Here is a 12,384-nt window from a genome sequence, read left to right as displayed (position 1 = left end):
TTCAGTCAGCAGTCACCACCTCATAGACTAACTGATCCTTTAACTGTTGTCAATGTGGTGCCATAATTGAAGTTCTGAGTTCAGCTACAAACTCCCCTATAGACTTCCGAGGCTTTCTGGATTGTGAATTACGGTAAATTCAAAATGCTCCAGCATCTTGCTAGGAGGAGGGTTACAGTGGTTCTGCAGCAGATTTACTAACTCTCCAAAAGTTTTTCAGGTAGTAAGAGATGTCTTACTCCAAAAGTATTTTCAGGTAGTAAGAGATTTCTTATTACACTGAGTAAAAATTTCTCTTTTTATTCTCACGTATGACATCATTTGCAGTGAAGAGTGGTGACCTAGAAATCTATGGAAATTGTTTGTTTGTTTGTTTGTTTATAAAATTTGAGTGGGACTTTCATTTATCAAATTGTAAAATAGTCCCCACCATGGCAGCCATATTCTTCCAGCTTCAGGAATGCTCACAATGCAAAAGCATACCCTTCTGTGTTTGCTCGTTTGCGAGGATGCCTTCAGTTTATCCTCGTTACCATGTAAAGTATTGTGAACAATAAGACACACCAGCTTTGCTTCAAAAGAAGGGTTTTTATTTAGCTCTCTGACCCATTCTCTCACTAGTTGGGCCTTCTTTCAGTCAGCCTATCAATCAGCTTGCTCAGCTACTTGGACCAAAACTAATGGAGATGCCAAGCAGAAATTTGCCCTAGATGTTGTTTGTATACACTACTACAGCCTCACAGAATTGTGTTGATAAAGAGCCCATTGATACTTGCATGGAGTTTTGTGGAGCAAAGATGTAATGCAACTATTACAGTAAAGAAAGCCTAAATTCTCACCCCTATTTTTAATTTATTATCTAAAAATGTTTTAACTGCCTTTCCACCCAATTTAAGGTCCCAAAAATGGTGACCAATAACAACACTAGCAAACTACATAGGCACATGAACATGAAGGAGGGCCAATTATAATCAGTTACAAAATGCCAGACAAAACCATAAAGTCTTCACCTGCTTACAGAAGGCTGTAAAATTGGCAACAGACAAATATTCCAGGGGAAGACATTCTACCACAATTCCCAAAATCATCACCTGATGATCATACATTTAGAAACTTTTCCTATTTTTGTGTTAATCTACTATTGCCCTAAGAAAAACCCATGGGTGAGTTAGTGAGACATAACGTTCCAGAATCATGGTTCATGCTATTTCATATACAGATACTCCTTCCTTGCAAGAGTTTCTTAGGTTAAAAAGCCCTTTGTCTGACCTTCTGAGACTAGTTCACATTCTTAATGATTAATTGTTCTCCATCTTGGCGCAGTTAAGTATTTTACATTCTATATTTTCTATGCCTTTACTTCTTTCTCTGACTTTCCTCATAAAAAGTATTTTCTGTTTATGAGGCCATGAATTAGAAAAGAGCCCCCTCCTCTTCCTTTCAGCTTTGCCCTCCAGCAGTTGAAGCAAAGGGAGGAAAAATACAAAAAAAAATAGCTATCAGGCCAACTCCATGTCTGTCCTCTCTAGGACCGTTTATGCACTGGGAACTTCACTGCCCCAGCTCCCGTGCAGGAGCACAAATAGGGGGCGAATGAGGTGCACCAGGCCAAATGCTCTCCAATGTGGGTGCAGGAAGAGGTGGGGCAACCTGCCATGACTAAAACTCCAGCCTGCAGCACAGCATGAAACCTCCAGTGCATAAATGGTCTAGGACTCTCCAGAAATTCTAAGGCAGCCTTTCTCAATTTTTTTTACCCTTGAGAAACCCCTGAAACATCCTTCAGGCTTCAAGAAATCTCAGAAGTGGCGCGATCATACATAATAGAGTTTCTCGTGATTCCTAGAGAGATGCAATCTCACTTTGGGGTTTCCCCCCAAATTGTCATCACACTATTGGCAATTGCACCCCTTAATGGCCCCATCCCGTTCCCTGCTCTTTGGCAGGCTATGTCTGGCAACCCTAATTACACTTGATCTCCAGATTACAGTTTTATTCTCCTGAAGGAAATTGGTGCTTTGGAGTGTGATCTCTATGGTAGTATATCCTCCTGAGGTCCCTTCCCTCCCAAAACCCTGCCTTTCTCAGGTTCCACCTCCAAAATTTCCAGGTATTCTCCAACCCAGAGCTGCAAGTCTAAAAGATGAAATTGCTTTGAGATGCAATAATAAGAAATTATGAAAGCATTTATTGGACTTGGCATTGGAAAAGGTAATCTATATTTACTAAGCAGCAGAATTATCAAATAAAGATATGAATGGTCTGGATAATAGTACAACTGTAAAGCAGTTGCTACTGGAAATGAGCCACTCTAGCAATGTTTTTTTTGGTATTAATTCTGTAGTACACCTATTTTCTCAATGAAATGATAAACAACAATTATACCAAACAGTATGTCAGCCATTCTCTATTGTTTCTGGTTATACCAGCACATTCTCTATTAATTTTTGAGAATACTTCACTAAACTTCCATATCTGCTATATTGTTAGAGCTCCATTTAGAGTCCCAGAAGTTCATAGTAGAATCATCTCCACTTTTTCAAGTGCTTTGCATTCTTTCTGTTCCATTTCCAAGTGTTTTGAGCAGATGTAGAGTATGAGTTTACTTGCTTGTGATGATTCATTGACACACACACTTGTATAGTTTGGTGTAGTGTTTAAGAGCAGCAGATCTAATCTGGCAAACCAGATTTGATTCCCCACTCCTCCACAAGAAACCAACTAGGTGATCTTGGGCCATTCACAGTTTTCTCAAAGCCCTCTCAACCTCCCCTACCTCACAGGGTATCTATTGTGGGGAGACAAAGATGATTATAAGCCACTTGGAGACTTTGGGTAGTAAACAAGTGAAGTACAAAACACACACACACACCAGCTCTTCAGTATAACACCTAACTGAATCAAAACCTTCATCCTATTCTGTTCAAAGTAACTGCAAAGAGACAGCTTCTTCCATGAGAAGCCTTGGGCAAAACCAAACCCTGAATATTGTTAATGGGCTTTAGATGTTCACCTCCTAGTTTGATCAAAATAGACTCAAAAGGGTCATAAACCAAGTAATACATAATTTCAAGCCTGCATCAAAGGCAGTCACAATCCTGTTGGGAGAAACTGTGAGTATTGATGAAAGAGAGAGCTTATTGTATATGTGGGAGAATTTCTTTCAAGACTTATGCATTAAGACAGGCTCTGGAGGTCAGGGTAGTATGGGACTGCTTTCAATTTAGATCTTACCCACTTCCCGACACAGTCACACACTTGAATTTAACCTTCATCAGCATTAAATATGTCAGATGTTTTCTTAATGACATCACTTCTTTTATTTTTAATCCCATTTCATTTTTTCCAGATGGAGCCAGAGATTATTTGTAAAGATCTCAAGCCGAACCTGAAACACAGGCTTTGATTCACTTTTCTGTTTTTTCCGTTCACCCACCATTGCTCTCCACCAATACAAATTTAACTGGTAGATTTTAAACAGTTGCCTTATTATCTGCAGCCTATCCTGAAACAGGAAGCATAGGTTGCTGATGTGGATGATGCCACAGTTTTGGTACTAATAACATTCATGCCCATAGTGACATACAAATCCTATTAAATAGCACAATCTGAACACTGAATATTTTCCTAATATTAGTAGAAAAATGAAAGAATCATGCTGAGAATTGTAAATAGTGACAAAATTATCCAGCTGTATTCCACAAATATTTTAAAAGCCTTTATTGTTTACAGTATGCCTAGCATAAAACAATACCATCATTTTGTACTTGAAGGCTGATTTTGTTTTTTAATAAAACTTTTATTCAGAGTTTTGAAAATATAATATAAGCAAGAAAAAAATTACAAATCACCAAATAGAAAGGCAAAAGAGAGAGGAGGTAAGGGGAAAAGAGAAGTACAGAGTCTTCCTATTTTATAAATCAAATTGTTATCTGTTATACTATGATAGTACATAAAAATTTTAAGATCACTCTTTTTTCTATTCTTTCATATTTCCCCTTTAGTCCTCAAAACCAGGACTAAGGCTTTCTCAACCATGGAGTTTCTCGATGGCCTCAGAAAGGTTTTGCCAATTGGGTGGCAATTAATTAATTTTTAATAATTTTTTTAAATTTTTTTTAAATATTGGGTGATATGACTATATGTGGTTATGTCAACCTGTTCCTCCCCTCCTAAAATGGCCAGTGATCGTCCTAGAGGGGATGGAAAGGGGAGGGGCCCTGGTCATAAAAATCCTTACTGACTAAGGCTTATTGCACATAGTAGCAATTGAAATCCAGAGAGGTAAGTACTCTCATTTTAACTTAACTCTGTTGAGTTAAGTGGCAGCGGGTGATGGGGTGGCAGATGCCTGCCCTAGCCTTGTTCCTGCCACAGTGGAGTAGTTTGCTGGACCATCTCTCGTGCTGGGGGCAGGGCGATTGAGCATAATGGCACATCTGGTGGTAGTGTCTGGGTGATGTCACTTCTGGTGACATGTGACTTCCAGGGGCCTGGCAGGGAGTTGTGGCCTGCAGACATCACTTCTGGGGTTTCTCAAAGCCTGAAGAATGTATTACGTGCTTCTCCACAACAAATTTAAGATTGTTTGAGAAAATGGGCTTGAAACATTGGAGAGAATATAAATTTAGATCAATGGGAAGGACAGTGGGTCAATGAACTAAAATTTACTGAATGTCAAATGTAAAAAGAAAATTGGTACAAAATGTGTTTAGGATGGTATATTACCCACCAAAATACCGCAAAAATTAATAAGTGCTATGTTGATAAATATTGGAAATGTCAAAATATAAATGCATCATTTTACCATATGTGGTGGACCAATCATAAAGTAGCTAAATATATAAAGTATATAACAGTCTTGCTACTATAGTTGTACAGAGAAACAAACTATATGAATGAAAAATATGTCCCTTCATGTTGTGCACATTTCTAACAAGTGTTAGGCTAACTTTTATACATTTCTGATAACCTTTCAGGCAACAACCAACAATGCATCAGTTTATAAAAGCTGACTTTAAGATTGGAGCTTAATGTAAATTTAAGACTCTGTCTGCATATTTTCCCATTGCTCCATTAGTATATCATGTCCAAAAATGTTTTCCCATTTTACCATACCATTTTCATAGATTCTTCTCCTATCTCAAATTTCATCATTGGTACATTATTGTATTTCAAAAACAGTTCTCACTTAGTCAGAGCCATACAATTTTTAATTTGCTTTAAATATTTCAAATAGTTGTGCATGAAGGAACCATTGATAGGAATATCCTTCAGCTATCTTTTCTTGTTTTCATTTTACAATCCCCCTGTGAAAAATCCATTATATATCACCATATGTCAACCATTTATCTTTAAATATCATTTCTTTCCCGTAAAAAGCTTTTTGTGTAGAAATCCATAAAGGCATTTTCGTGCATAATCTGGATTTATATTTATTCCATATTCTTAAAGTGGCACATCTAATAAAATGATTTTTAAATTCTATATTAACTGTAGCACTGTCATACCATAAATACTCATGCCATCCAAATCTCAGATCATGCTGTTCTAAGTCCAATAACCTCCTGTTCTTCAACTTAACCCAGACTTTCATCCGAACTGCACAACAGGCTATGAAATACAGTTTCAAATCAGGTAAACTCAAACCTCCTCTTTCCTTTGCATCTTGTAATACTTGGGTCCATTCCGCACCCAAGTAAAAAGGTGAGATACTAACCTAATGCAGACGCTCTTTTTTGACAGTTTACACAACGTTATCTGCATGCAACGTACCAGCAGCAAACCAGCAGCTATATCCTCCATTTCAAAGCAATAGTTGGGGAATCCCAAAAAGTGGATTTCCCCCAACTATCTAGTGCTAGCAGGAGGAGAGTAAGCAGCAAGCCACATGCGTAACCAACGTGGGCAAAGTAGTGCGATCTCTGTCTCCAGCGCCTGCCCTCGAGCCCACCTCCCACTCCCTTCTACCCGAATGGGGCTTAAAAAAATTTTTTTTAGCAAAGAGTCTGGAGCAACTAATATGTGTTGCTATGGCTAGGCGTAGCCAAGAAATATTTCCCCCACCAGTTAACACACAAAAGCATACCTCTCAGCCCCCCTCCCACCCAAAAATCGTGAAAACAATTACTATTCTTCAGCTTCAAGGCTGTGAGGTGGCATTAAAAAGTACTATGCATCTGTGATTAGATGCATAGGTGTTGCAATTGAGAAGTTTCACTAAAAAAAGAAAATGAATCACTGTCCCTAAAACAGGGGAAAGGTGATTGGCTGCCTCTCATGAGTGACAGGTGGGGGGAGAGTTCTGTGTATAGCACATTCTTCCCCTCCACCATTTTAATCAGCATTGCGGAGTGCCAGGAAGCAGGAAAAGAAAGCGGCAGAGCAAGATGAGAAATGGCAAGGGGCGCGATTTTTAATAACTATTCTTTTCAATGTGCAGAATTCCTTTTAAGGTTACTCTTAGGGGGGTTTTCCCCTTGCCAGATAAATTTAGATATATCTTTCTGTCATTGTTTAAATGGTACATCAGAAATCAAAACAAGTATTGTCTAAAATAAAAATGGCATTCTGTACTCGCAGGCTGCTTTTGGATGTAACTTAATCTGCTTGTACTTTCTATGCAACAACATCTGAACTGTGGTTGAACACAGAAGAACCAAAAGATGGTTAGTGGCTAGCAATTTTAATTGGTGAGGACAATTTCAATAGGTGTAGTTCATACTTTGAGTCCATACTGATTCTGATGTGCTACTGTTAAAGAGAATAATAGTATCTGAAGAAGTCCATCAAAGCCTATGCTGAAATAAAATTATGTTAATTTTTACAGTGCTACAGGATTCCCGTTTATTTTGCTGTAATACCAAATGAATGCTAAAGATAGTTTTAAAATGTATGATATCTTTTATTGGGTAAATTGTGTCTTCACTTCTCTGCTGTCTTCACAAGAAGCACAATATTTTGATGTGTACATTTTTTAAAATTTAATTGTTAACTAATTAGTTTTAAAGCTGCAGATGTCAGTTAAATTCTTTAATTACATGTCCTTGGTGAGACAACAACAGTTTCTTCTTCCTCGCTAGCAGTTTCAGCAACCAGAAGAAAAAGCAATCAATGCTGCATGTGAGAATTGTTGAACTGAGTGTTTTTTCTCCCTAAATTTTGTACTTATATCTCATTGTCTGCTAGTACACTAAGAAACTGAACAAAATGTCCCATTCATGGAAGTTCTTTCTGCCTCTTTTGCAGACCTCCTGCTCTGAGTGGCAGTCCTGTTATCTCTGACCTCTCTCTCATCCGTCTTTCTCCACATCCTGCGGGACCTGCAGAATCACCTTTCAATCCTCCTCACCCATACATGAACCCCCACATGGAACACTACCTCCGATCCATGCACAGCAGTCCTACCCTTTCCATGATCTCAGCTGCTAGAGGTCTCAGCCCAGCTGACAGTAAGTGAGATGCACAATTTTGGTTATGCTCAAGGACTTAAACCTTTTATATATTCATTGCGATTGATAAAGTAACCATTGTAGGATAGAGTCCATGACAGGGGTTATCCATGTACAAAAGAAATTACTTACTTAATTATACTTTTGCCATTAGTGGTTTAAAGTAACAGCTCACATTATTCTATTGTTTCTGCTAATGTAGGAAGTAGCAAACCCGCTATCTTGCCATTTGCTGTCCACTTATTTGTTATTTATTTTTCATTCTGATGAGTCCACTTTACACAACTGTACTTACATGTTGAAGCAGGGCTGAATTAAGGCCACCTGATGCCCTAAATTAGCCTTTCTCGAAATTTTTACAGTTGAGAAACCCCTGAAACAGTCTTCAGGCTTCAAGAAAGTCCAGAAATGGTGTGATCATGCAGAATGTGGTTGGGAAGCATAGCTGTGTACACGCCCACCTGAGGCCCCTCCCCTTCCCACCCCCTCCAGGCCCATCATTGGCCATTTTGGGAGGGAAAGGCAAGTAGACATGACCATATATGGTCATATCACCTGATAAATGTTTGAAAATTTTGAAAAAAAATTATAACAATTAACTCCCACTCATTCGGGAAACACTTCCAGAGCAATCAAGAAACCCCATGAAACCCTGGTTGAGAAAGCCTGCCCTAAATACAGCCCAAGAATGGTGCCCCTCCTCTCTTCCATTGCTTAATTGGCAAGACATTAGGATTCAGTTAGTGCTGAGGGTGAAATATGAGATTAAAAATTCACTTCTCTTCCAGGTCATCCCCCAGACCAGACCCGACAATTATATTAAATGTAAACTAAATGTATATGTTTATTTAACACTAAATATCAGTAAGCAATATATGCAGATTATTTACTTATAACTAGGTCAACAGAAAAGTGTTGCAAATGTTCAACACTTTTTAATGCATTTTAAATAAAACTGTTGTAATGCAAATACAAAAAATACTGAAAAATATGTTCAATCACCCTCCCAAAAATTAAATATGATCTGATAATATCTCTACTGAGATTATGTGATCTCAAAACCATATTCTTCCATTTTGAAAATCTTCATTCTACAAAAATTGGTGTTGGTGGATATTTTTTTTAAAAGACATTCTATTGGAGAAATATGATTTGTACAAAATAAAACATATTTCATTCCATTGCTTTTTAATCTTGGAGATATATAGGATTTAAATAAGTATTTTATTTATTCATTTAAAAGTTTTCTCTTTTTAAAGTGCATTTTTTAAAATCTATTGTCACTCCTTGTCTGGAGTGACAAATCTGCTTCTGTACTCAGCAGAAGCGGACATCCAGTCTGTCACATAGTTGTCCTCGATCCCCCCCTCCCCATTTATCAGTGCTAGTGGTTCCATTGCCTAGCATTTCTTATGAACAGCCATAAAAGAACGAATGCCTGAGAATGTCATCTCTAGCGTGCCCCCATTTCTTTAGTGCCCTAAGCACATTCTCATTATGCTTAATCTAGGGTTGTGTTTGAAGTGTGCACAAATAGAACTCCTCCTTGGATTCTTATGTCTAGAATTGAATTTTCTCAGTATGTCCAATACATATACATCATGATTAGATACTGAAGTGTTTAGCCCTCTTTTTAAAGTCATTTCAGAATGTTCTGGGTCCTGATCTCCATATATATATAAGTTTTCACAAAACCAACACACACAGTCACTAAAAGGGATGTTCTTCATGCAGCCGCAAAGTAGATTGTTATTTATTAACATATATTGTAAAGAATGCTGCACATCTAAACCATCACAATATGGTTTTGTACTTTCTCCCAAAATCAGGATTCCAAACTCTATTTAATCTCAGTTGGGATTCTTGGTTTCCATAGAAAACAGAATAGTGTGGATGTAATAGTAAACTCTGGCTTGCCATGAAAGCAAAGTTATCCAGTTAGATTGCTCTGTGTGAGGGAGTAGGGAATACATGAATTAGAGGATCCCTGAGCTCACTGGCATAGCTTTATTGCTACATCTAGCCTATGCCTGGATACCAAAATGAAGCAGCAGTGGGTAGGAATCACTGCCTATTATGTTCTTTGTACTAGACTACCAATTGACATTAATATAGATGCTCCAGTGATAATTTTGGTATGCCCCTACGGGGGTGGGAATCCATGATATTTCTGCCTAATGTGCATTTGTGATTAAGCCATAAGCCTCAAGTGTACGGAATCAGAACTGGATATTGGGTACCTTCCTGGCAAATCCAACCATGTAGACTTAACACATCTTGTAAAACCTGGCTTCTTCTGTGGCTTCTGATTTGCTTTGGCAGTCCCAAAGGCCTCTCACTGTAGCAAGTGTTAAGATTCCAAGGCTCTACTCTTAGCAAACTACAGATGCGATTTATTGCTGTTGTAGTCGTTTTCCCTCCCAGCTCTCCGTCCCTCCTTCCTGCCTGCACAAGAAATTTTATTATTACTTGACATTAGAAAGAGGCCTTTGTGCTAGATTTCAGCTTTCTTTTTCTTTTCTTTCCTTTTTTTTTTTTTGAAAGCCATAGTAAATAAGTTAATGGAGAGTGGGCAGGGAGGCAGATTTAAAAATTCACAAATGGGCAAAAGTGAGGATAATTGCTTCTGGCAAGCCAAATGGCTTTCTACTGCCAGGCACTTAAAAAAAAATCCCTCTCATGCTGCGTATTAGACTCCTGCTTTAATTTTTCTTATGCTGCTTCTCATTAACTGGGCTGTGCTTGTCTTTCTGTTTCATAATGGACTGGGATGTTAATTCTGACAGTCTTCTTGCGCCTCAGCCCCTCGCCATCTTCCCTCCATCTGACTAAAGTGAACTCCACATTCATAGACAAGGATTATTAGAAGGGGTGTGTGGAAATAAGAGATTGTTTATAAATTTGCGGAAATGGAGGAATGTGGAGGGCCCCAGGCCGGTGTCTTTTGTCCACAGAGAGCACACGTCCCAAGCACACGTCAGAGTCATAACTTGGAGCTTTTGGCAGGGGAAGGGCAGATTCTAACGTCACTGCAGAAGTTTACTCACAGTGGAAATATTTTAGCCTTGCTATTTCTCTCTCTTTCTCCCCCCACCCCCTTCTCTGCCCTCTTCACTCGTTGCCTGTATAGTAGCACATGAGCATCTGAAAGAAAGGGGTCTTTTTGGCCTTCCCCCTCCTCCGGCAGGAACCAACCCTGTGGATTACTATCACCAGATGACGCTCATTCCCAGCCATCCAAATCCTTACGGGGACCTCCTCATGCAGAGCGGGGGAGCAGGCAGTGCAGCGCACCTTCACGATTACCTCGGCCCCGTAGACGGTGAGTAAGGAAGCATAAACCTTCCTCAGTTCTGCACATCCCAAGGGTACTTCAGCTTGAATGATCATCCCCTGAATGGATGACAGACTCTTTAACTCTGTGCCAGATTTCTACAGGAAGTGTATTGCAGCTTGTAATGAACAGTTGATTTTATTCACAATAGGATTCTGGTTGTAAAAGTGTGTATGTGTTTGTGTGTAAGCATGCACACACCTGTATGCATACATGCAGGGTATTACCAAATCAGGGTTGGGAAACGTATCGGGATTTAGATGTGAATCCTGAGCAGGGCAGAGTGTCGGGAGGGGAGAAAGCACAGCTTGGACATGGTGCCATGGAGTCCATCCTCCAAAGCATCCCTCTCTCCAGGGAAACTGATTATTGTAGCCTGGAGGTCAGTTGTAATTCTTGGAGATCACCTGGAGGCTGGCAACCCTGGTGTGCACGCATGCATGTAAGTTTTTGTGAAGTACAGCGTTGCACATGGCACTGAGTTACAGAGCTAGTCTTCGTGAATTCATATGTCTGAATGTAGTTCCTGTTTGCATCCATAGGCAATAAAGGCTACTCCCCAAAAGCTACTTCCTTTTTTGAGAATCCTTTTAATCCGCTGTTACCTGCCACGAGCCACTATGTGGAAGGGGCGGGATATAAATTGAATCATAAATATAAATTAAATAAGTAAATAAAAAGAACTAAACAGCAAATAGTGCCATTATGAAAAGTCTAGAATGGCTAGTGACTAACATCCTTCATTAAATTCATTAAAGTACTGAGGGGTGAAGAAATATAAAAATGCATGATCACGTTACATTATGCAAATTAATGCCGAGTGAGCACCCCCTCCATGATCCAGGGGATTGGGATGAGGTGAAATTCTAGACCAACCCTATGTTTGCCTTGCCTGCTTAGGCAGCAAGTTTTGAAACAGCAGGGCCTCCTTCCAAACAGTTAAGAAAACAAATAATTAATTCCACAGATATAGCAGTCTTGGTGATAATTTCTTCTCTTTTAATTTTAAAACAAGATGGGTGTTTGGGGTGGGTTTGGTTTGGGGTGGTTGTTTTTGTTTTGTTTTGTTGTCTTTCTGTTTTAAAGATGATTCTTTGGGCACAATCCAACCAAGCTGAAGCATTGCTATTGCCACTGATTTCAGTGGGAGAAAGTAAAAGCACACGCTTAAACTCTTCTGTTGAAATCAAGGGGACTTGCAAGTACTTCATTTTGGCTGGTTTGTGCTCTTTGTGTTTCTTCTTTTCTCTGAAGCAGAGGAGGTTACTGCAGCAGAGAATAAGAGAAGAGAAAGGAAGAATTGTCCAGGGCTGAAACACTACAGGAACTTTTATCTCCCAAGATTTGGCAGGCTTCTCTCTTGAGATTCTAAGTGGTGACCATATTTGGGCTTAGGAGAAAGAAAGTTTTACTAATCATCAGCCAGTCAGACTGCAGGGAAAAATACGATGGCAGTATTTAAACTGATGGAGACAATCTTTTGTATTGCTGTAGCTGCCTGATAAAGTCTTTCTTGAAAATAGCTTTGTGATACAAAGGGTTTTTTATCATTTACCTACGGGTAGAGACAAGCTTTACTAAGTCAGAGAACCAAGTGGC

The 12,384-nt window shown here is 39.1% G+C and overlaps 1 protein-coding gene across 5 annotated transcripts in view; it reads left to right on the top strand.

The window, feature by feature from the left end:
* The window catches only part of GLI2 (GLI family zinc finger 2), a 248,677-nt gene that overhangs the window by 187,917 nt on the left and 48,376 nt on the right, over positions 1 to 12,384 (top strand). For 3 of the 5 annotated variants that reach the window (XM_077320544.1, XM_077320545.1, XM_077320548.1), the window contains 2 exons: positions 7,249 to 7,451; positions 10,582 to 10,773. In XM_077320544.1, coding sequence (XP_077176659.1) covers positions 7,249 to 7,451; positions 10,582 to 10,773 — 395 coding nt within the window. The remainder of the gene's footprint in view (positions 1 to 7,248; positions 7,452 to 10,581; positions 10,774 to 12,384) is intronic. The other 2 variants (XM_077320547.1, XM_077320546.1) reach the window with 2 other exon arrangements.

Source organism: Paroedura picta, chromosome 2 (genome assembly GCF_049243985.1).
Source record: "Paroedura picta isolate Pp20150507F chromosome 2, Ppicta_v3.0, whole genome shotgun sequence".
Classification (NCBI taxonomy): domain Eukaryota; kingdom Metazoa; phylum Chordata; class Lepidosauria; order Squamata; family Gekkonidae; genus Paroedura; species Paroedura picta.
The sequence above is the reverse complement of the archived record's forward strand: the minus strand, read 5'-3'. Positions and strand labels throughout refer to the sequence as shown.